The 26654-nt window shown below is 34.4% G+C and overlaps 1 protein-coding gene across 2 annotated transcripts in view; it reads left to right on the top strand.

The window, feature by feature from the left end:
• Positions 1-26654, top strand: part of ADCY8 (adenylate cyclase 8) — a 397409-nt gene that overhangs the window by 238019 nt on the left and 132736 nt on the right. The window contains exons 8-9 of one of the 2 annotated variants that reach the window (XM_074202341.1): positions 37-234; positions 21763-21863. In XM_074202341.1, coding sequence (XP_074058442.1) covers positions 37-234; positions 21763-21863 — 299 coding nt within the window. The remainder of the gene's footprint in view (positions 1-36; positions 235-21762; positions 21864-26654) is intronic. The other variant, XM_074202342.1, reaches the window with a different exon arrangement.

The raw sequence follows: 26654 nt of genomic DNA, 5'->3' as shown, positions 1-26654 counted from the left end.
AGCAGGTTTATTCTTTGTGCATGTGCTTTCCCCTAGACTCTGGCTGCCCTAACAAGAAATTCAATAAATCTGCTTCCAAACCATCTTGCACAAGCTTTGCATGTCCAGTCTGGGCCTGAGGAAATTAACAAGAGAATAGAGCACACCATCGACTTACGGAGTGGCGATAAATTGAGAAGAGAGCATATCAAGCCTTTCTCACTGATGTTTAAAGACTCCAGCCTGGAGCATAAGGTAGCGGGGTCACGGTAGCCGCTTCTGTTTTACCAACGTAAATTGTTGTAAATGTCCGTGGGGATAAAGACAGTGCTAGGGTCTAGGCTTGCTTCTGTTTTGGCTTTTCTTTTTCTTTTTCTGTTTTGAAATCATGAGTGGACTAAAGGTCATGGAAGGAAATGATGGTTTTTGTCATAGGACCTATGGTAACTGAAGGAGAGTTTATTTTTTTTCCCCAGGAATAAGGACAAAAAAAAAAAAAAAGAAAGTATGCTTCCTTGGATCTGCATCATTTCTCATTAAATTAATTAATAGCCAGGTGGCACCTATGTTGAAATAAAGTGGAAATGGCTAACTTTGACTCTCCCCGTTCTACCATCATTCCACCATCATTTCACCAGGTTCCTTTTCCACAATGTCAAATTCTAATAATGATACCTGTAAAATCTGAAACATGATGTGTGAAAAGAAGCCAAACCTTGGAGTCAAAAGGAGCAGGGTTCAAATTCTGTCTCTGATTCATACTGACTATGTGACCCTCAGCAAGCCATTTAATTACTAAGCGTCTCAGACAATTAGCTAAGCTTATAAGTGATAACTCAAGTGTCAATCTGCATCAAAGAAAGGATTTTCCCTTCTGAGATTTTCTGACATCATAGGTCTAGAACCCCCCCCATCAAAAGGAATCCTATATTATTTAAAGGTATACATACTGTTCTTCCATTTTCATAGTTGCTATTCAGTCTCAGAATGCCCTCTGAACCTTACTCATAGTAGTCACCAGTTGGCCCTCTATAGGAAAGGGAAATAAGGAAGGTGAGGTCTCCCAGCAAAAGGAAACAGGATTGCTCCTTAGCACTGATCCTTAGCACTGACAAGCTTCAGCTCAGAGGGGCCAGGGAAGCCCATTATCCACTTCAGCCCCCCTTATGAGTGAGCAGAGACCTCAGGGAAGAGCAGCAGGGGACTTTCCAGCTCAAAGAATTTAAGGCTAAGCTCTGCTGAGCAATTCTCTACATCTTAGCTCAGCTGCCACAGTGACCATCCATCACTCAGTTTAGGGACCATCTAAGCATTTTGCATAAACACAGACATGTTCATGATACCCTCAGAATTTCCCTTTTTAAACTATCTCAAACGTGAAAACTCTGGAAACAACACTCCCTCATGTTTGATTCCCAGTGTGAAATGTCTGAGCAATAGCGAGGCAGACAAGAAAAGGCAAGATGCATTGCTACAAATTCAATAGCTAAGTCAGCTAAAAGTATCAAGGGACTTTGTCTCATGAGTTTTAAAATGGGATGTTCTTGTTTCGGTTGGGAGGTCTAAAGAACTGAAAGATGAACAACGGTTGTCTTTGCTTTTTAACAAGGAATCTTTTAGATTAGTCCTTCTAAGATCTCAAAAGGAAGGTATGTATCTGGAGATCATTTTATACTCAAACCAATTTCATGTTTGCTATGTGGGATAGAGCACCGGGCAAGGCAGGGGCTAGGGGAAGGGGGGAGCAAGGACACCTATAGAGGTGTCAAACTTTACAAATATCACCTCTTTTCATCTTCACAATGTTCTCATTAAATAAGAGCTATTATGATTCCCATTTCCCAAATCCAGGGTTACCCAACTAGTAAAATGTCTAAAAACAGATTTGAACTTAGGTCTATTCTGAATTCCAGGCCCAGCTCTCTTGCCAATAGCCTGATCTCTATTACAGTTGGTTGAGGGCTACTTGGAATCAGGAAGACCATGGTTCAAATCCAACCTCTTATACTTAGTAGTTTGATGCTGAACAGATAATTTCACCTAAATGAGGGTTGAGGGAGGTTCCTTCCAATGCTAAATGTATAATCCTGATAAAGATTTTCTTGCTTCAATCAAGCAAACAAAATTTTCTTGCCTTGGATCAGGCAAACAAAATTTATGTTTGCTTTTAGTTACATTTCACTGGTGGTTCAATGAATCGAATACTGGTCTTTGAGTTAGGAAGATCTAAGTTCAATTTCTTCCTCAAATACTTCTTTACTGTGTGACCCTGGACATGTCATTTAATCTCTGTCTCAATTTCCTCATCAGTAAACTGGGAAAAATAATAATACTATCTTCCAGGGCTGTTGTGAAGCTCAAATGAAATAATCTTTATAAAATGTTTAATACATGCTTCAATACACATAATAGATGCTTAACAAATACTTGGAAGTTTGGTTAGATTGGTGTTGTTGCTGTTTTAATCTTTTCACTTGGATAACTAAAGAGGCTGTTGAATTTTTCAGGGTAGTAAGAATTGTGTGGGATTGAAAATTCTTAGTTTTCCTCATAACTACCCATAAGAGAAATGATTTTTAATGTACTCTGGACAAGGAAATTCTGGATTGTAACTCCACAATCAAATTAATCAATCAATCAATCAATATTTATTAAGTGGCATGGGGATAAAGGCTATGGATACAAAAAGAGACAACAAACAGTCCCTGACCTCAAGTAGCTTACAACCTAATATGAGAGACAACATACACACAATTATAAAAATCTATCCGAGTTAATAGAAGAACATAATTTTATTTTCAGGGGAGTCTGTCCACACAGTCAAATCCAGATAATTTAGGATCGGTAGATTCCCTTCCAAAATCTCTACTTTGGTTATGTAAATGAATCTTTTTGGTTCTAACATCATTGATGTCTCTCAATAGACATTACACAGTTAAAGGAAAGGTACTAATGGAATATTTAACCCAGAGCAGAGATGTGGTAAGGGGCTTGGGTAGGAAGGGAATGATTGTTGACTGTTTGAACATTTAAATGTCTTTCATTCAAAATAGAGTTTCAACTGGTTCTGTTTTTAGCTTGATAATAGGCCTACATTTTGAGCTATCCCAAAGTGGAATGAATTATCTTGGGAGGCAGTAAACAGAGGCATTGGGAGTGGCCAATAATATTGCCCAGAAATTGGTATTCCTCTAGTGGACTACCGAATCATCTTCTCAAATTCTCTTTCAATTTCTTCTTTTGGAACTATTAAAATCATATAAGAAAATGTCTAATTGTGGTTCTAGAGGTTGTCTACTACTGACTCCAGGGGGAGAAAAAACAAGACAAAAATATGTTGCAATGGAAAGATCTCTTAAGAATGTAAATATGAAAAAAAAAGAATGTAAATATGGTGGTTCTAGTTTCCTAACCAAGAAGAACTGAAAATCTGGGTTCCAGCTCTGCCACTAATTTATTGTGGGAAAAAATGATTCAAACATTAAATCTTAATAATCTCCTTGGTTAAATGAGAAGATGACTTTTTAGTTTCCTTATATTTCAAATAATAAAACTTTAGTTTTTTATAGTACTCTTGAAAGAATGCTCACTCTAGATTTAAAAGACCTGGGTTCAAATACCTTTGTGATGCTGGCAAAATCAGTTAATATGCTAGGACCTCTTTTATTATTTGTAAAATTAAGGGCATAAGCCAGATGCCTGCTGAGGTCCTTTCTACTTCTACAGATAACAATCCTATACAACTGGGAAATGTTTAGCAATGGCTCTCAGAGAATTGTGTCATACTTTTAATTTTAATGTCTTATTAATATTTTCCCATTAATTTCTTATATGTAAACTATCAACAAAACAATAAATCCAGCCTTGATATGGAGCTTGCTTATTCTGCTTATAGTGAAGATGTAATTATCAAAATTAATTCTTTCAAGATGGCTCCAATATGACACTGATTCAAGACTCTAGGAACATCTAAGATTTCCTTGGAAGATTGCAGGACTTTGGTTTTAGGGACCTTCTCTCATTACTTTGTACTTCTCTGCCCTATTGCCTATCCTTTTATTCTTTACCCCTCTCCTCTCAGATTTGACACTTTCCTAAGCAAATTAAAAAGCAATTTTTTCTGTTTAAAAACCCAGCTTTTTATGTGATGCATTTAGAACTACAGGTCATTATGTAAAAGTGTATTTTCTAGTGGAGAAAAGTGAGAATGGAAATAATTAATTTACCTTAGTAATTTTTTCAGGGAAAAAGATTATATTCTGTTTGAACAATGATCTGAGAAAATGTAACATGAAATGCTATGCCTCCTTTTCTCCTGTATTAATGAATCAAGGCACAAAAAACTATCAAAACACACACAAATGGTAAAAATTATTCAAACTTTTCTTATAATTAGGAATTTTATTTCATAAAAGTGGCATTTCTACTAAAAGTATTATGTAAAAATAGGACTTTCATTCACAGAATAGGAATACAAAAATGTTTTTTTGAATAAATGCATGTTTACATCAATTAATTTTTATAAGAATTATATTTTTAGGAGAAAGCCTCACAAACTCAACACATACTTAGTTCTTTTTGCTACTCCTTTTTTTTAGACCAATTCTGAAATTAAGGATTATACAATTTTAAGTCAGGGAAAGCAAAATGGCTCGTTCATTACCCATCTATTCCTGCTTAGTTGAAATTCCTGATGGGGGTGAAGATCAAGGAAATTATATTTCTGAGCATTTCACTTAAGTGTTTTTCATGACTATTTTTTAAAATTTTTTGCACTAGATCAATTAGACAAGCATTTTTAAGTACTTACTATTTATAAGTACTTGCTTGGTGTCCATAAGCAAATACTTACTGCATTCATCATGACTGTCATTAAATAATGTTGACTGCACTACCAAAGTTCTATGGTATTAGGATAGGAGGGGACGGATACTACTTTGTGTCAATACAATCATGTATCAAGGGAATTCTACAGGTCTTGGTAAAGACCCACTGGGAAAGTATACAATGTGGAAATAATATAATAACAGAAGAAATCCTCACAATAACATATCTGACAAATGACCATCTGTCATCTACATAAAGTGTTTTAGTCAGTTCCAAGTGTTAAGGAGCTTTTTTATTTATTGCTTCCTGTAATCAATCCTCAACTTGCCATGGCAACTTTCCCCTATTGTTTCTGGTTCTTCCCTCTGGGACATAAAGGGACAAGTCAAATCCCTAACCCATAGGACACGCTTTCAAATGCTTCAAATATGCATCTCTCATATCCTAATTGAATCTTCACTTTTATGGTCTAAACATGCCCAGTTCTTTCAACTAAATCTTGCACTTCTAAGTCTTAAGAAGGTCTTTGATAGTTACAGTAAAGAAAAAAGTCTAAATCCAGAGCATGCTAAGAGATTCTACTTATCACTACAACCCAATGAAAGAAAATGTAAACTTCATGCTTTCTTTGAGAGCAGAAGAATTTCCTGTTCACTCCCCCAATCCCACAAATCTCAGGGTTTAGAAGTTAATTTGTTGGAATTCTGAGTTTCCTACCATCCTGTCCCTGACTCAGAGGAAGTCTAAACAAAGGACCAAGGATGGGATTTTCAACTGAAATTCTAACAAATCCAATCAAGATTCTATTTGTTCAGAGGGCTGCATTTGCAGTCTCTCTTCCTACTGAATTCTCCGCCCCCCCCCCCCACAAACGCCAGTTAAATAGATCTAGTCATTTCATTTTCAAAGGCTGTGAATAACTGCATTTGCTTCCCATGGATAAATCACTGTTCTTTTCCACAGGTAGTATTGGTCTTCTGTCCATCTACCTTCTTTTTCAATCATTTCAATGTTTTACTCTTTGTGATCCCACTTGGGGTTTTATCGGCAAAAATACTGGAGTATTTTGCCATTTCCTTTTCCAACTCATTTAACAGGTGAAAAAGGGGAGCTAAACAGGGTCAAGTGACTTTCCAGGGTCACACAGCTAAGTAAATATATACAGCTTTATTTGAACTTAGGTCTTCCTGACTCCAGCCTATAATAATTGTGCCAACAAGCTGCCTCATCTAACTACTCTTTGCCTCTAAACAAATGATTTAATGTTGTTACGTATATAGCACTAAAAAGCCCCACATGTGTTACATCTGACAGTCCAAAATTCTCCTCAAAAAGAGGAGGCTACACCAGCCCTGGAGTGAGGAGTACCTGAGTTCAAATCTGGCCTCAGACACTTAGTATTTACCTAGCTGTGTGGTCTTGGGCAAGCCATTTGCCTTGCAAAAAAAAAACTAAAAAAAAAAAAAAAAAGAGGAGGCTAAATCATTTGGGTTATGAATTTGATAGATTAACACCAACACTTGTTACTTATAATTCTCTTTCAACTTCTTTGTCAACCCATCCAATGGGCATATAATTCCTCTGTAAACTTCCCTTAAGTTCCTTTAGTATAGGAAACACCCACGTGAAGAAATTCTCTGTATCATTGCAAATTAGTACCTTCTCTGAGACATAGTCATAAAGTTTTACCTAAAATATGGAGAGATTGAGTGAATTGCACAGGGCCACACAGCCATCATGTGTCTGAGATGGAACCTGAATTTCTTCCCAGCTTCAAGACCAGTTGTATGTTTCTGATTCTGGCCTGTATTGAGATACACACTAGTAGCAAATATCATTTTCCCTCCAAGAAGTCCCTGTAAATGATAACTAATTTTCTGAATGACTAATTTGAAGGGACTGAATGGATTCATCCAAGGTATCAGCTGGAAAAAAATTCATTTTAAGATTAAGTGCCATGAGTCAGATGAGAGGATATTCAGGTTCTCATTTTATTGTTGTTAACATAAGTGCTATCACCCTACTACTAGTCATCCCTTTTGCTGTCTTCATTGAATGGACTCTCTGCAACAATATAATTTTACTATATGCCCTGAAGACAAAAATCATCAAGCCATTCATCCTCCAGTTAGAAAAAGTATCAAGAAATAATGAATCAAACTGAAAAGACCTTGGTTCAGTTCATAACAACACCTGAAATCCATGTAATACTTTATGAGATATGTAATCAGAATATTATGTAGTCCATTTTCCAAATAAGGAAATGGAGGCACAGTGGGGTTAAAATATCCTTGATCATCTCTAGTCATCCTAATTCATATCTGGCCACTGGGTCCAATGACACTGGAGGAGAAAGTGAGGCTGGTGACTTAGCACAACATTCCTTCAATCAAATCCAATTCATGTGTTTGCAATGGCATCATTTCCCTGATGTGATCTTCTTTGAAAATGAAGGACAAAACATATGGTTCTATGGCAGATAAAATCATCTTTCTTTTCTTAGGGCTACCTCACAAATCAGTCATTAACACCAACTTCAAAGCCTCCCACAAGGTTTTGTAAATATATGCAAATGATCCTTTTCACAAAGGTTTTCTTGTTTCTTCTTACCAGATTAGAAATTCAAGAGATCTCCTTTTCTGTACCCTGACAGAAATGTGTGCTAAAACCCTAAGTTAATATATAATTGCAGATGCATTTTGAATTTCAAAGTATATTGATTTTAAAGTTTCCTTCTATCCATTACCAGAATGTTTTTCTTTAATTCAGAGTCCACCATTAGTTCTTACCTCAGATTTACCATTCTTCCTTTTTTTGGATAAGAAAAATCCATACATTACAAAGTTTGGACTGGAAAAGTTAATTCAAATTTATGTTAAAAATTCAAAACAATATAGCTGTATAATAGAAACTATCGAGGACTTAGAATCAAAAAATGTATGTTCAAGGTCTTGCCCTACTATTTAATAGAGTTGTGATCTTAGTTACTTATCCTCTTTTGTTCTCAGATTATCCATCTGAAAAATTAAGAGTTTATACTGAGCACCAAGATTCTTTCCAGATTCAAATTTGATATTCTATCAATTTCAAGATTTTTTAAAAAGAATATATTTAATTAAAAGTTAGACAATAGTGATTCAATCTGCCAATACTGTATCAAATATCCTCAAAATAAGATAATATCTTTAAAATAAGGTTGATATTTAAAATCAGAATTAACTCTTCCTTTATTTAGATTTTGATGATGCTTTTTAATAGTATCTCAAATAACTTCTTAAAATCAGATGTTTATAAATGCACATTATTTATGAAGATTTTTTCCATCTCTTGTGTGTCTCTTATCTAAAGAATGAACTTCCTTTTGCTTGACAGCCCATTTCTTCAATGGTCTTTTGATATTTATCATTAGATGCAATTCTCATTTTAGGATACCCATATTTTATCCTGAAGGACCAATCTCTTTTGTTTAGTGTTCATAGAGATATAAGCTATTAGCTGATCAGCCCAATCATTATTCAAATGCTGAGTTGTGAGAATATTGAGAAGCAGTAGACCTAAAGAAGCCCATTGGGCTGCAGATTATTATTGCTGCAAATCATCGATATTTTGATATTTTTACTTTCCTTAAGGAAGAAATTTATACCTAGTGAGGAATGGGGTCTGATCTTTAAAAAGTGTATCATTCTTATGATCTTTCTTTTTTTTGTTTTTGTTTTTGTTTTTTAGGTTTTTTTGCAAGGCAAATGGGGTTAAGTGGCTTGCCCAAGGCCACACAGCTAGGTAATTATTAAGTGTCTGAGACCAGATTTGAACCCAGGTACTCCTGACTCCAAGACTGGTGCTTCATCCACTACACCACCTAGCCGCCCCCTCTTATGATTTTTCTTACAAGGTTCAATTTTCTGAGAATTATTATGACTGACAATTGATCACTTCCATCATCCTCATGTACTCTTATTGTCTTTTTTATGGAATTTTGCTCAGTCATTGTTATAAAATTGATTCCATGACCAATAGCCAGTATCTCTAAGAACTCTTTCCATTGAAATAAAACTTTTCAATTTTCATTCTTTATAGGGGGGAGAAAATGGGGTTTCAGGCTATAGAAAATAGTCAAACATAATCAAGCACATTTTCTTTTATCCATTATTACTAATAGCATTAATGCTAAATAATGTATTTATACCAATTAATTTAACAATTGAACTGAAAACATAATTCTATTCCATTTCTTTGCTAATACTCATTAGCTTATCAAATAAGGCAATATAGAAAGTCAACATGAATGATTTCCACATGAATAATCCACACATTCATTCATGTAGATGAATTCAAGGAATATGAAAAGCTGAATCTCCTTCTCTTTGGGCTATGAAAAAGACCCAAAACTATCTGCCTAAACTCATGCCTATATCTATATATGTTTATAGATATAATAGAAATGTAATTAATTCAAGGCAAGTAAACAATCATTTATTAAATACCTCTTATGTGCCAGTCACTGTTTTGTATCCCAAGGATTTAGTGACCAAAATATCATTAACTATAAATATAATACTTGAATTCTAGATTCACTTTGAATGAAAAAATAGTTCAACAATTTATGATATGTCAAAAGAGTGAGCAAATCTAAAATAAAAATTTCAAAGACTTCAGTGAATAGATAACTGGGATTAGAATCAGGAAGGCTTATCCTTAATGAGTTCAGATTCAGCCTCACACACTTAGTAGCTTTGTGACCCAAGGAAAGTCACTTAACCCCATATACCTCAGTTTCCTCATTTGTAAAATGAATTCCAAAAGGAAATTGCAAACCATTCCAGCAGTTTTGCTAGGAAAACCCCAAATAGGGTCATGTAGACTTGGATGTGACTAAAACAATGCATCAACAACAACAAAATGCTATAAATGGTGTTAAGTTCCTATTCTGGTTCATATTTAGGTAAATAAATTTAAATTGTTTAGGTCCTCTAAATGTTTTTGGCTTCTCATTTGACTCCAGTGCTAGATTGAAATTCAGACTATGCCTCTATAACCAAAGTATAATGAATGATGAAGATAGATTTTCTAGATGGGACTCTAAGTATTCTGCATAATAATACTACTTTCTATGTGAAAGTATTGGCTAAACCTGGATTTTTAGTGAATTACAAGACAGTTGAAATTCAAATGTTATTCAAATGTATTTTCATTTTTTCTATGATCACTTAATCAAGGTATTATAATAATAGAAGATAAAACTTATTAGCAGATAAAAAACAAAAAAAGTGAATTTGATAATATATATTTTAATTACCCATCATTTCATCTTTAGCTATGCTAAAATCTATATTTCAAGGATATTTTAGTATTAATATAGAAAATTCTAAAGGTAACAATTATTATCAAAATAACTTTTATAAGAAAAAAGATCAGATTATACCAATGTCACTATCTTGGTTACAAACAACGTTTAATTTATACAATTCTAGTCTAGTCTGCACTATGAAATGTAAATATGTTAAAATGGTCTTAAGAAGATTGTAATCTATATTGTATTTCTTCTTATTACCAAGGAAGGTAGTTTCCTTTTAAAAGATAAAGTTTTTCTGTAAAGAAAAAAATAATAAAGACATTCGAGGTATACACAGGGACACCATAGCAAACATTAGGTCAAACATATTTTTGTTCAACTACATGACCACCAAAATAACTTTTCAGGAAGAAGCTAAATCATTTTTTGTGGGTGGATCTATCTAGATTTTGAAACAGCTGTTTGTACTTGCCAGAAATAAAATACAACAAAAAATAAAACCCTAGAAAAACAACCTTCTAGTACTTACCTTCAATATTGAGGACTGGTTGTCTGCCTTGGCACTTGTATGCATTCATATGTTTGTAGACAGAGCTATATATAAAAATAAAAAATGAAATAGACATTGTTCTCATAGAGTTTATAGCCTATTCAGATAACTGTAACCTTTACATTTTCATTGGCATATTTGTAAATGAACTTATCAATGAGTTCGTCAGGTAGTATATATGACTGTGCAGGGTTAGAGAGTTAAGTAGATTATATTAGCTTAAATGGATCCTGCATTTTGGGTAACTTTTTTTTTTGTCAAGGCAGTGGGGTTAAGTGCCTTGCCCAAGACCACACAACTAGGTAATTATTAAATGTCTGAGGCCACATTTGAATTCGGGTACTCCTGATTCCAAGGACAGTGCTCTATCCACTGCGCTACCTAGCTGCCCCCTTGGGTAACTTTTACAAGCAGAAAATTCAGGTTCCCCCCCTCCACTTTTGAACTATTTGAGCATGTTATAGAGTACTTAAATATGTCTGACAGTTTCTTTGAAAAGACTCATAGAAAACTGATTAATCTGCTGACTGTGGTTAAACACTAGTCAAAAACAAAACCAGACTAGTATTGAGGAAAGAACATCAAAATTGAATGACTTCTGACTCCATTGGCTGGGCAATTAGGTAGTAACAGAGGATAAATGCTTGGTTCTGGAATCAAGAGAACCCGACTGCAAATTTGGTCTCTGATACTAGCCTTTTAAGTCTGGGCAAGTTATTTAACCTCTTATTAGCTCAGTTTCCTCATTTATAATTTCCAGTATTTATCTTCCAGATTTGCTGGGAGAAAAAATTTACAATTTGAGAAGTTATATAAAAGTGTTAGCTATTGGTGGTAATAATAATAATAATAATATAACCTTGAGGAAATCACTCTGATTATATGAATCTCAATTTCTTTATCAACAAAATTAATAATTAGATTTAAGATCCCTAAAGTCTTTTCTATTTCTAAAGTTCTATATTATTATGACCCTTTCAGGTCTAACATTCTATGATTATATGACATAACACATTTAGGAAATACTGATTATTTTCTCCCAGAGAGAATATATTCTATTTTGGATCTAATAAATTTATGCCAGGAAACCCCTCCCCCCCAAAATCTATTTGGAATGAAATGTACCCTTCTTTCAGGAGTCAGAGGGTCTCCAAGGCAGGAGCCTCATCTTTGTAACTACCTTAATTTTTCTCTTCACCTCTGTGATTTAAAAGTTTCTTCACCTATAATATGAAGGTATTCTCCAAAATGATATTAAGAATTCTTATAACTCCATTAGTCTATGAACTTATTGTAATCTATCTTCGGGCTCTTTTCACAAAATGCGTTTTGTTCAGCTTACAGTCTTTAAACAGGCCATTCTTTGTGTGAGAAGACTGAGGACCAGGCATACGAGAACAAAACAAAACTAAACCCAATATCATATTAGAAAGTTTTAAAAGGATCTGCACTTAAAGGAGAAATTTCAGCTACTTTTTGTGCCTTGGAATTGACAGAATTATTTGGAGCTTTTTTTAGCTTCTCTTTAAACAATATAAATTTCCTTTCAATAGGATAATCCAAATAAGTGGGAAAATATATCTTTCACTCACTTGCTTTCTTTTGTTTTTGCACCTGTTATCTCTCTTTTCATTCCTTGTTTCTCTTAAAAATGTTGCCCAATTCTGAGATGGCTCTTTTGCCTTCTAGAAACCTGCACAATTTAAAGTGTATTTCACTAATATCCCCTCAAAGGAAATTTAATTTTCTGCAAAAGTATGATCTGGATTTTATTTTTATTTTTTTATTCATCTCACAGTAACGATGACATCTAGCAAGCACCTTTGCCATGAGCTACTGATGGTCAGTTTCAATCATCTGGCCACTTCTGTGAGAATGCTCAGGAGCCCTTCTGCTTTGTTGCTTGGAAATATGTCCATGATTGTAGGTAGTGGGTAGGTAGTTATGTACCAGTCAAATAAAGTGAAAATTAAATAATGATAATAATATTAATATTTAAGATTTTCCTGGATGTTCTCATCTACTTCACATTACTACCAGGTCCAAGAATGAGTTTGGGAGAAGATAATGGAACAAGGTTGAGAAAGAATGGTATTTCTCTTTTCCACTTTCCTCATAGTACTTGCCTTGGATTTCCTTCTTGGTCCTAATCACACTGTTCTTTTTAACACAATTATCTGTGTACATTTCTTTTCCCTCATTAGAGTGACCCCATTTTTGAGATCAATTCTTGTGGCATACTTAATCTCTCACCTAACCTAAAAGGGATTAAATAACTCAGTGACTGCTTAATGTTTACTAAAAGAATATTCAGTGAATGAATGAAAGAAGTCTTAGTAGTTCTTAGTAGTCAACAAGCTACTAGTTAAGTTCAGGGGATACAAAGAAAAGCAAAAACACAGGTCTTCCCCTCAAAGAGATTATACTAAAATGGCAAAAATCAAGATAAATGAACAAAATAAGAATAGTTTGTCCTTTAGATATAATTGGAAACTGGGATCTTTCCATTAATAATATGTATTTGAGGAATGAGGTAAAAATATCTAGGCTCCCTGTCTACTGCTTCAATTATCCCCTTTCTTTGGCCAACATTTCATTTAATGAAAAATTCTATCTTACTCTTGGTTGGCTAAAGTGATTAATCAGAAATATTGATAGACTTAAGAAAAAATCCACATGTGAAACTGGATTGAGAGTAAACACCTTTTCCTCATTGTTTCCTGGTACAATTAACTTACTACCAATATAGTGCCCAGATAGGGCAACTGGGTGGTGCAATGGCTAGAGCACCATCCTGGAGTTCAAATCTGACCTCAGTCACTTGAATGGTGCTGATAAACATGTTATCAGTGCTTCTTGTCATCCTCTGTAGTTTTTGTCTTCATTTTGCCAAAAGTTCATCACAGAAAGTTTACCCAACAGTCTCTGTAGGCCTTCCTCACTTTTTCTTAAAATTGCAGTGGTATCAGTATGGCCCTCCATGGCTACTCACTTATCACCCCTCACACTTCCCATATGAACAGGTATATTATACATCTAAATGATCTCTAGAGTCCTTTCTAACTTAGTCTCTATAATATTTTCCTTGTGAATTTACAATCAATAATTGGGTACTAAAGGCAAGAGATATACAGGATGACAAGAAGCACTGATAACATGTTTATCAGCACCATTCAAGTGACTAAAGTCAGATTTGAAATCCAGGATGGTGTTCTAGCCACTGCACCACCCAATCTGATTACATTGGTAGCAAATTAGAATTAATTATTAATCATTATTAAAAATATTATTAAAATTGTTTTATTTGAATTATTTTAACAATGACTAAATTATTCAAATAATTTTATTAAAATAATCATTTCTTAATTATAACAATAGATTAAATTAAAATAACATTTTAATAATTATTGAATTATTTTAAGTTATTAAAAAAGATCCTAAATAAACTCTTGCGACTTTTTATTTGTGTAATATTGGTGAAGTCATTTAACTGGGCCTCAGTATCCTCATCTGCAAAATGCATATTAATCTAAATGATCCCTGAGATAGCAAGAATATATTGGTAAATGGCCAACTTTCAAAACATATACACAGGACTCACTTTTAAGTGTGATCTGGATTATCAGCATGTTCTCCATTACTTCCTTAAGTCTAGACAACCAAAAAAATAATAAATCAAACCCTGGTTTGTACCATTTGCCAATTTCCATTGTCTAAATGCTCACAATGAAAATTTTACCACCAGCTCTCTGAGCCACCGCTTCAACCTGACTCTAGCATATCCTTTTATTTAAAAAAAAACTATGATTCTTTGAAAAAACCAACATCTAGAAGAGCGATGAGCAAGAAATTATGATTAGCATTTCATCTCTGATATTAATTTGAAAAATGATTTTGAATATAATAGCCAAAATGATTGATGCTGGTCATATGCACAGCTGGCAAAGAATGATAAATATTTTTGTCTCTAATGGTATTGTTATGTAGAAAGGTGACTTTTTTATGGTTTTTAATATAAAGCCAAAATAATTCTCGGAATTGTTCTGGTGTTGCACAAGTAGACAGTACCAGACTATACCAAAGTCACCCTAAATTAATATAAAAAACAACCCCTGCATTGCTTTGGAAGAGAAGTATAAAGAAAGCAAATCTCCCCTTTCTCCCAGCTCTCACCCTAATTGCCAAGGATATTAATGATGAGAGAACAGTCAGCAAGGAGGTCTTAAGTCTAAACTTCTGAGATATACTCCATTAGAATATATTAGAAACCCTTTTATCATAAATTGTCCAGTAAGGGAGAGGAAGAAAGAAGAGAAATAAGAGGAGGGCTTGAAGAAAGTTCACAAAGAGGAAGAAAATTATTTTTAAAAGAAAGGCAGATATTCGCATTTATTCATAATTATTGTTAAAGGAGATTTCAAATAGCACTATAAATATAAGAAATGAAAAAGTAAAATGCAAATTTTTCTACACTGTAGTCAACTAGGCCATTAGTAGCAAAATCAATTCTATTTTCTTTATCTCTGAGCTGAAGAGAAAATCTTGAAGGGAAAAACTGCTCTTTTCTCCCCATTTTTTCTAAAATATTTTGTTCAGGAACTTATAGAACACTCAGGCAAGAATTAGCATTCAGACTATATTATCTTTTTGCTCATCAGGTACATTCAACCAGTAACCCAGCTAATAAGAAATTCAATTTATTTGCTTTAACATACTAGTCACTCTAGTATTTTCTGCCATATTTTGGGATGATAAAGGTCAGTACACCAGAAGCTATTTACTAAAGGCAAACAGTGTATTTTGAATGTTGAGAGAAGACATGTAGAAAAATAACTTTAGCCAAAAGTAATCTATAACTATAGTACAAGAAGCACCAAGGAATATTCCAGCCAAAGTCCTTTGGAAAATTCTAGTAAATGACTTTCAATTGTGGTGAGAGGGAGGAGAGAAAGGTCAACAAAGCCTTCATTGAGAAGGTGACTTCCAGTTGGGGATTAAAATAAATTGTAGACAGTCTATTCCAGGAATGAAAGATAGTTTGAAGCAAAGATATAGGCTTAGAAAAGGACAAGAGAAATTGTTTGGAGAGTTGTCCAGTTTTCCTGGAATACAGAGGGAGTACCTGAAAAGTAGCACTAAGGAATAAGTTGGAAAAGTAAGGCAAAGCTAAACTGGGATGGGTCATAAAAAATAACGATAGAAAGTTTCTACTTTTTTTGGCAGGTAGCCAGGGTGCGCCTTTAATAAAGTTATTACAAAAAGAAGTATGTGATCAAAGAAATGCATTAGTTTTACTAATAGAGTAACTTGAACATTTATTTCACATTGGGTACCAATGTGAACTGTGGAGTGGATCTATAGGAACAGACTAAAGAAAGAACACAATAACAAAAGTCTAATTGTGATGTTACCAGACTTGGAACAGAATGGAGGAAGTAGCAACAGTAGGATGTGGATGCCAAAAATGGGAAGCCAGAAGATTTGACAATCTATTGGATGCAGGGAGTAGAGAAGGAACAGTCAGAGATGAGATTATGAGCCTTGGTACCTACAGTTATCATAATGTCTAGTGAAATAGAGGAAGAGAAAAAGAGGCCATCACTATGTGGGGGCATTTTGAATTTGAAGTATCACTAATATATTCACATGGAGATATTCAGCAGACAGTTAGTTATATTATCCTGGGATTCTGGGGAAGGATTGGTGATGAAAATAAAAATTTCTGAGTCACCTTCCTAGAATTGTTAATTGGAATAATGAAAATTATTGGCATTACAATGAGTGCAGAAAAAGAGGAGAAGAGAGCAAAGGATAGAATCTGGGGAGATTACCCATCTTTAAGACTAAGAGTGCATGTCAAATAAACCAAACAGAGGAGAAGGAATGAAAAATATAAGGGGATGATTAACATTGCTAAATGAGGCAGAGGGGTCAAGGAATAAACCTTTTCATAAATGAACCAATTTTCTTTATGTGACCAATTTATTCTATACTATTTCCTGTAACATAGTATATAATAATTTCTTTTCTGAAAGATATCAATCAATTAGGATTTTTAAGTATTTACATTCAATAATTGTAGGCTAAGTACAAATACAAAAGTGAAAATCTCTGTTTCTTAGATCTGACATTCTAATGAGAGACAATATGAATATATATATATATACATACATATAATAGTTACAAAAATGTACTACATATAATAGATGTAATATATAATATACATCCAAAAATGGATACAAGATAATATTGGGATAGAGTGAACTAGTAGCTGGAGGCTTCATGTAGAGTATAGTGTTTAACCTCAGGCTTGAAAGAAAAATGAACCCTAGAAGGTGTAGATAAGAAGGGACTGCATCCCATCATATGGAGGATAGACAATTCCAAGGCATGGAGAAGGAAAGGGAAGGTAGGGAAATCTATTACAAGAGGTTCTAGATGTCCATTGGCATTAAAGTGAATTGCATGTATATACTTCCCACATAGACCAAATATCAAAAGAATGAACACCATCCTTCTCTGCAAAGTCCAATGACTTTTTCTCAGTTATTTTCACCTCTGAAATATTTTGTGAATTCAAAATTATCTCTTCTTTTTCTGCTAATGTGTCTTTCTTCTAGAGCAGCAGATATATTTTAATATTCCACATGTCCACTGAATCTAGGTAGGAAAAGTGGATTCTATCCTGAATATTACTCCCTATGCAGAAGAGCCACAAATTTTTAGTTTGGACCTTTTTTCTTTAAACACTGTATCTACTTCAATACTTATTATCAGCCTCTTAACCCCATTTGCCTTGCAAAAAAATACTTATTATCCATAATCACCCAATACTTATTCTAAATAAGACTTTAGCCTAACTTCTGTATTCTTTGACTCAACCCTATCTATGAGATTACTAAGAGATATAATAGAAAGAATATTGACCTACGATTCGGAAGTCTAATTTCTAATCTCATCCCATCAATTAACTCACTGTGTGACCTAGGGTATTCCTCCTAATTTATTCTCAGTTCCCGCCTCTCATAAAATGAACAGATAAATCCTGATAATCTCTAAGGTTCTTCAAATTCTATCATTCTAACTCTGGTAGGTAGCAACATTAACATCTGTTCAGGTTATTATGCTTGGCACTCAGGAGTAATATTCACACACATACATACACACAAAAAAGATAATTTAAACTTGACATTTCATAAGTGCATTGATAAGGGAATAAACTGGAGGCAAGTTCAGTAAGTACAATACTCTAGATGACAAGCAGTTCAGAATCAGACGAGAAGATTTGTCTCTATTATTTGGCAAATGTGAAGATGAAGTGCTCTGCTTTCCTGAAGCTTATCCTCTACTAGGAAGGAAGAGATTTAGGCACAAATAGTTGTAATACAATGTATGAAATGGTAAAAATATAGGGAAGGTGCCAAAACATTTTTGTTGAAGGTCCAAGAAGGAAGTAAATTCTGATGGGGTAAGAGTGGGAATAAAGCAAAGCATCCTAAAAGAGCACTGGAGTTAACTCTTGAAGGAAGAATTGAAATGGTAAATTTGAAGGACTTCTCACCTTAAGCTGTAGTTGAAGAGAATTCACAGCATAAAAATATAATAACACTGACTGAGAACCCAAATATGAAAATATTAGTCAGACCAGGAGGATGAAGGCTAGTGTTCTCTTGAGATGGAGCACAAATAAGTTTAAATATGTACAACCAATATTTGGAGTGATGATAGGTAAAAGAACTAACCATGACTGAGTTCAGTATTAATTATTACAACACAGTGTTATATTGGCAACAGAGTATTTATAGGCAGAGGACCTGAGGTAAGATTCTGGTTTACTATTCATGTAGTTTCAGAAAGGTGACTTTTTTCCCCCTGGGTAAAATGGGGCAATTGATTTCTGAAGTCTCCCCCATGACCATTGGACCAGTTGACCAATTTAACAACATTAAATGACTTCTGTGTACAAGGCAAAATTCAGATAACTAGGCTGCATGGTAAACAGAGGATTAAATCTAGAATCAGAAGACTTGAGTTCCAATCCAGCCTCAAACACAATAGCTGTGAGACCCTGACCTTAACTATTCCCCTTTCCCAGTGTTGTCATGAGAAAATAATAAAATAGAGATTTATAAAACACTTTGCAAATTTTAAAGCACTTATATGAATGATAGATATTAGTTTTATGGATCTGACAGAAAATATTTTATATTTCTGAATCTAAATAGGACTTTGTCCTGAAAAAAACTCACCTCTTTGGAGACAATCAAATATTGTCTTCCTTCCAGTGTTCTAGTTGTGTCTAGACACACCAACCTATTTGAAAACAAGGAAGAATGAATGAATTTAGTTAATAAATTTGGTTAGAATTGATCCAAAACTTTTGTCCTCTGAGATAATACTTATTTATGAAATTTAAGGAGTTTTTCTGTATTCTGTCCTTCCTGAAATACCATATAAGCATACTTCCTTGCCAATGATGGTATTTTTAAAATGTTAAATGAATCAATATATTTATTCCATTTGTTGAGCACCCTATGCAAACCACTGAGGCAGTTACAAAAATAAATAATAGGTGTCCCTCCTCTTAAGAAATGACAGTACAGAGTAAAAATACAAGTATAGAAATTAATATATTAGAAAATGGAAAGTGCTTTAATGTTAAGAGAACTGGATTTAGTTCCTCCGACATTTGCTAGTTGTGTGACTATGATTATCAGTCTCAGTCTCAATTTCCTTATCTGTAAGATGGGATTGATTATGATGCTTATAATGATATATAATATTATGATGCTTAGCTCACATTGCTATGTGGAAAGGATTTTGCAAGCCTTTAATTTCTATATTGGGAGTGTTGCATTATGGATTGATATATGGCTCAAAAATCAGTATGACTCGAGTTTGAATGTGTCTCTGACACTCTGTACAAGTCTGATCTCTCAATGTTCCAGATGATTTCCTTTAGACTCTAGGATCCATAAAAGCTACAAATGTACATTAGTGAAGGGAGTTTTCTCTCCAGAATCTCCCTACATCAATGAAACCATGAACCAAATGCATAAAAAAGTACTGTAAATAAAAGTGAGCTATTATGAGAAGGCTTTGGGGTTCTAGAAAATTAAGCAAAGGGGGAGATCATTTTCATCTGGGTATATCAGGGAAGTTTTCATGGAAGAAATGTTACTTAAATGGAGACAAACTGGGTTCTACTTACCACCATTAATAGGACATGAAATTTATGTTGTTTTTTTCCAGGAGACAGCATGATGTTGTGGAAGGAACAATGGATTTGGAATCAAAGGACCTGAGTTCAAATCCTGACACTACCACTTTCTACCTGTGTAACTTTGGGCAAATCATTTAAATTTTCTGAACCTTAATTTCCTTTTCTATAAAATGAAGGGATTGATCTAGAGATTTCTGAGGTCCCTTCCAACTTTCAAGCTATAATACCTTTAGTAAGGGTTACTTACACAGATCTATCCAGCTGTGTCAGCTTGTACCCTCTTTTCATACTTGTTGTGGTCATCATAGAAGACGACAAAACTAACACTGAAAGATGATGAAACCACTTTCCTACACAATGACTGAGCCCATAACCTTGGTCTTAGCAGTCAATATCTAATTGACCAAGATATAAGCTATATCCATGAACACCTAGTCTGGAAGAGGGCAAAGAATATTTTGGAAAAGAGGAAGGGAAAAGTTGACTGATAGATGAATTTATCAATAATAAATCAGTACCAATAGAATCAATATGAAAAAAAATTGAATTTTTCGTACTAAATCACTTCTGGCATGTAGATTGAGGTGTCCCATAGAAAATTTGGCAAAATTTTCTCTCTTATTCTAATAAAGAATTTGTGAGTTTGAAAGCCAAATGTTTGAAAGCCAAATGTTTTCTAATGAGGGGTGTTTTGTTTTTTGCAAATCTGAGCCTTCCTGATGCATTTGGGCAATTTCATTGTAAATGATAAATCTATGGAATCATAGAAATTACAACTGGATCTGTTCCTGCCCTCATCCCTGGAGACAAGACTTGTACCTAGATTTAATTATTGCAAATACAGTTTAAAAGTCTTTAGTGTTAAACCAAGATATTACTAAGTCCTCTAGAAAACCAAAATGAAATCATTGTCAACCTCATGGCAGGAATTAATGTACCATATACAGTACTGCAACTTTCCCATCTTTTTAAACTATAAAAGGGTTCCTGTAGAGTAGAGGTACCAAACTCAAAGCCAGTAGACCCCAAACCCTGCCCAGAAAACTTGAATGTAACTAGGAAATGTTTCACAAAATAAAGATACAAAACAACATAATGATAATATGTGATTTTCTAATAAATGACTTGGAGAAATCCATTTTATTTGAATCTGATGAATCTGATGCACCATTTTATTTTAATCTAGACCACCTCTAAAGTTTCCGGATATAAAGGTTATATTTATCTTTCCTTAAAGATTCAATTCAGAATTCTTGCAAATATATCATAATAATTTTAGGCTTAAAAAATAAGAAATTTCAAAAAAATGTACCCTACTTCAGTCACTAATTTCTATTCCACCTTGACCAATGTAACCTACTTCTCTGGACTTAAGTTTCTTTCTAGAAATGAAGAGGTTGAACTGATTGATTTCTAAGTTCACATCCTGTTCTAAAATTCTAGATCGAGGAAACTCCAAATTCTCTACCCACACAAGTATTAACACAAACCACTCATGATCCTTGAATGACTTTAAGTTTACTCATGAAAAAAAAACCTGTGTATTTTTTTTTGCTGTGTATGTGGGTGATGCAAGTTTGTTTCTTTTCTTAAAAAAAAGCACTCAATAGACAAAAATAATATGATCAAGGGAAAAAAAATCTATCTGTTCCTTCCTCTTTCCTTCTCTTAGTATGAAAGTGAGTTATGCTTGCCTCTGGGTTGTGGTTGGGAAAATATCCCAGATCTTTGTTTTAAAGGCATCCTTTTTAAAATTCCCTTTTTTTTAAAATAAGAATTTCCCTTTAAATTTTCTAAAAATGATGAATCAATGGACTCATCTTGCTTATTTCCCTGAAATTTTGGGCAAACTGAGCTACCGGATAACTCATTCTTCTTTTTTCTTTGCAGTATTCTCAAATGAGGGATGAAGTATTCAAATCAAACTTGGTCTGTGCATTTATCGTGCTTCTTTTTATCACCGCAATCCAAAGTTTGCTTCCTTCTTCAAGGTAAATACAATAAATTGTGATGAGCAATGTAATTCAATCAACTTGAAGATGCTTAGCAGGTTACTTTGCCAGTTTTCTCTCATTTCCAGGGAATCTGAATTCAGAATAATTAGATCTAAAATTCATTCCAAAATGTCTGTCACTACTATCAGAGTCTGTTCTAATTATATTACTCTTTGTCCTGATTCTATTACTCAGCCATTGCGAGTCTTTCTTCCCTTCTCAGACAATGAAGAAAAAATGGCATTTGAAATCTTGTGCCACCAATTATTTAAAACTGCATTAGACAAAACAGACAGTATCAGTGCCTCAGTACCATTTGTTTTGCTCATTATCTCTGAGAACACGATGTGGCCTGTCATATAGTATAACATGATGTCTTCTTCAGGCAGGTTGGTTTCTGTATTTTGTGTTGAGGTATTCATATGCTTTATGGAAGAAACAAAGCCTTAATATGAAGATACTGGATGTAACAGACCAGCACACAAATCTGAATGATTTACTAATCCATTAAAATGTCCTCATCAGTCTGCCTTCCTCACTGGAAGTTCATGTCTGTCCAAAAGGAAGGAGAGCTGTATATGGAATACAAAGAGGATTACAATGGAACATAATAATTATTACTCTGGAGGCTATAAGAGATATTCAGAACATCGATTTGAAGCTGGTGATCTAGTTTGGGCCTCCAGAAAGATCAGCAACTAACTAGGTGTTCATGATATAATAAGAAGAGGCATAGGAGATAGAAAACTGCCCTCAGAGTCATGAAGTCAGGCTTCCTGGCTTGTTTCTGACACATTCTGTCTTTGTGGCCCTGAGGAAGTCACTTAATCTCTCAGTGCCTCCAAGTACCTCCCCTAAAACTATAAGATTATATTGTACCAAAACAACTGCTGTTTTCCATTGGCATCAAAAGTGTCATATACCCACACATCTACTCCCCCCTCCAAAAAAAAAAGGACAAGTTACTTGAATGAGTGCAGTAAATTAAAAAAATAAAAACAAAGGTTAAATATCTTGCCTAGGATCACACAGCAAGGAAGCATGCACATTAGTTAAGGGAATTGTTCAGAAAAGAAGAGTATTTATTTTAAGTTAGTCTGCATAGTCAAGAGGATTTGGCTGAATTTGAGGAGTCTTATGCCACCATAAAGTTATATAACATGGGTAGCCCTAAAGTAGATGACTTGCTCCTGAATCTGAAGGAATGGGAGGAGTGGGAAGACAAGGGTGGGCTCTAAAAGCAGGTGTCCCATGCTCAGGGAAACTTTTTTCAGAGAGATTTGTTATTTAAGCCCTAAACCTAATTGTTTTGCTTCTTATATATTAGTTCTAATTTAAAAGCAATGGTGAGCAACCTCCCCACTTGATTTGGTCTTGTACTGGGAGCTAGGTCCATGGAAATAGAGGGGAAAGTGATCTCAAGGGTCATAGAGTCTAACTAACCTCTTCATTTCACAGATGAGGAAACAAGTTTGGGAATATTTAGTGACTTACCCAAAGTCATGGTAGGTGTCAAAGATGATATAAACTCAGGAGCTCAAAATCCAGAGAGAGTTTATACGATGTCATTCTTTTCATTTTCTTAGTGCAGTCTTCCCATAGGGACAAGGGAAGAATGAGCTTGAGAGCAGTGAAAGGGTAAGTCTGTCTGCCCAAAAAGTAAAATACATAAATGCACAATTCTTCTTAGCTTATCCAGCTGTAATAGTCACTAAAGTACGGTGTCCAAAATGATAAATCTATTCTGGATTTAGTATTTGTGATTCCTTCTGAAAATGGGATGTCATTGATTAGAAAGTATTTTATCTGATTTTATTTCCTATTTGATTAATGTATTTTTTAAAAGCTTAAATACAAGTCACAAAATATTCCAGCATGTGAGGTGATGGGAAATATATTTTTCTACCCAATAAGAAAATTGAGACAAACAACAGCCCCCTTCTGCTTCTTCACATAGTAAGCACTTAATAAATGCTTGTTCAGTTGCTGAAATTGAGTGTAACTTTGTTACACTGTACTTGAACCTCAGAATGTCTTAAAATCCTGATATCTTTATGATCCTCACTCATTCTAGTCCCTACAGCTCTGTTCTAGGTCTATAAATGTCTCAGATGAGTATATTATCAAACCAATTGATTTTATATTGAATGCCATGGGCAAAGCAAGGGTCATCTCTGCTAAGATGGACTCCTTCCTCATACTGGGCAACAGAAGGTGGTCCAGAGGTTTAAAATTAAGTATGTTCTTGTAATTAGGTGAGTGAATGTTATAACTAGTTATTCATAGCTCTGGGACCCAATAGACAACTTACAATCACTATCCCTATGGAATCATATCAAACTAATTAATACTGATAGAATATAATAGGTTCTAATTAACATATGTTGCTTGGGAGAAAGCAATACAGGAACTAGAAAGAAAATAGTTCATCAAGGAATTTGTATTCTACTGGATATCACATACATACACACTTAAATTGGAGGAGAAGTGGGCAAAGGACATGAATGGCTTTCTAAAATGAGTGAACTAGCAACTGAAGTGGTATTTTGCAGAATCACATTTAGATTTAGAAAAAAGAGAGAGCGAGAGTGAAAGCGAGAGCAAGAGCGAGAGCGAGAGCGAGAACGAGAGAGAGAGAGACAGAGAGAGAGAGAGAGAGATAGAGAGAGAGACTGAAAAGCAAGCAAGGCAGGGAGGGCAAAGGAATGAACTAATGAATGAACAAATGAATGAATGAATGAATGAATCCTGACTATAAAAGCCTGGACAATAGATCATCAAAATTCTTTTTTAAAGATCTTCAAAGTGGAGAAGCCCACCACTGCTTGAGGGAGCTCGTTCTTTTCCTGTACAATCCTAATTGAAAGGAAGTTTTCCTGAGAGTGTGCCTCATTTCCTTCCTACTTCCAGTTTTTGACTCTCTAGCACCAAATAAAATAAGTCTAATCCTGCCTTCATTTGAAGTTTTTGAAAACATAAATATATTTATCATGTCTCAGACTATTTGATCTCCTTTCATTCACACTAAATACACCTGAGAGCTTTTCACCTGGGAGCCATTCACCACCTTGGTTGCCCTATCTAAATACTGACCATTTTATCAATATTCTTCTTAAATCCTGAAGTCAATTAGCTGAACACAATATTCCAAGTTGAAGTCTAAAAAAGGTAGAGCACAAAAGGGCTATCATCTGCTATTCCTAGAATCTATAACTGCTATTGGGCAAATCACTCAGCCTCTCTGGATCTCAGGCATCACATCTTTAACTTAAAGAGTTGACCCAGATGACTCCTCAAGTATCTTCTAATTCTAGAACTATGATATTCTGATTCTATGAATATTATGTTGGGCATGGCTAACAATCATTTCTCCTTATTCTTTCAATACTCATCTGGGTCAGGGGGTCTTGATTTCATCACTTCACATGCTGGAATATTTTGTGACTTGCATTTAAGCATTTAAAAATATATTAATCAAATAGGAAATCTCTATCTTATTAGAGGTGTCAAACTCATTGCCACCATAAAACTACCCATTTCAGTTAACCAGATTAAATATATTTGAGAAATATTTACCAAATAAATAAAAATACAACATAAAATAGGTATGTCTATAACATATGTCTCTGAGTCTGGCACAACTGCTGTCTTTTTTAATCTTCTTATTTCTCCACCTCCCTGTTTCTTCTCTCCCCCTTCATCACCTCCAGTACAAAAGATAATTTTGACAGATAAAGAAACACAAAAGAATATTCAAGCACCTCTGTCTTTTCTTTCACCAGTTATCATTGCTGCCTCTACCCTAAACAGGGCTCCTGCCCCTTTTTTTGATCTTCCTTTTTCTTCCAACAAAGTTTTCTTTAAAAAAAAGAAACCTGTTCTTTGTCCTTACCTTGGCAGTGCTCCCAAAGTGCCTGGCATATAAGTATGCTTTTAATAAATATTTATTGAGTAATTGACAACAGCAGATCATTTTGAGTCGTACCATTCTTGACAATAGTTTTCTGCAGATTTGCATCATGCTCTTATAGTAATCCTGTTAATTTTCTTTTTGTGGATTTAATTGGTTGTCACTATGCATCCATGTTAGTCACTTCATTTTTTGTTTTTTTTTGTTTTTGCAAGGCAATGGGGTTAAGTGGCTTGCCCAAGGCCACACAGCTAGGTAATTATTGTCTGAGGTTGCATTTGAACTCAGGTACTCCTGACTCCAGGGTCGGTACTCTATCCACTGCGCCACCTAGCTGCCCCCCATGTTAGTCACTTCAGACAAATTTTATTTCCCCATACCTCCCTGCCCCACCCCCATTGAGATTGTTTCCCTTTGGATCTCCAAAGAACTAGAAGAATTTAAACCCAATATTATAAGGTTGAACAATTCCAATGATCTTTATAAGCTGATGAAGAGTGAAGAACAGAATCAGAACAACAGTAAAAATAATATTATAAATAGAAACAGCCTTGAAAGTTGTAAGGACCAATCAAAACAAGAAACATTATTCCAGAGGAATTTTATGAACTTGTTATCAATAACAGTAAGATATAGAATGTAGAATGCCTGCTTGATTTTATATATACATATATGTATATATCTATCTATATATATATCTATCTATATATATACATATATATACATATATATATATATGTATATATATAGATATATAGATATATAGATATAGATATATATATAGATATATAATAGCTATGTGGTACAGTGCATAGTGTGATGGACCTAGAGTCAGGAAGCCTCATGTTGCTGAGTTCAAATTTGGCCTCAAATATTTA

This window comes from Macrotis lagotis, chromosome X (genome assembly GCF_037893015.1).
Source record: "Macrotis lagotis isolate mMagLag1 chromosome X, bilby.v1.9.chrom.fasta, whole genome shotgun sequence".
In the NCBI taxonomy this organism is placed as follows: domain Eukaryota; kingdom Metazoa; phylum Chordata; class Mammalia; order Peramelemorphia; family Peramelidae; genus Macrotis; species Macrotis lagotis.
Note: the sequence above shows the minus strand (reverse complement) of the source record. Positions and strands in the feature narration are given on the sequence as shown.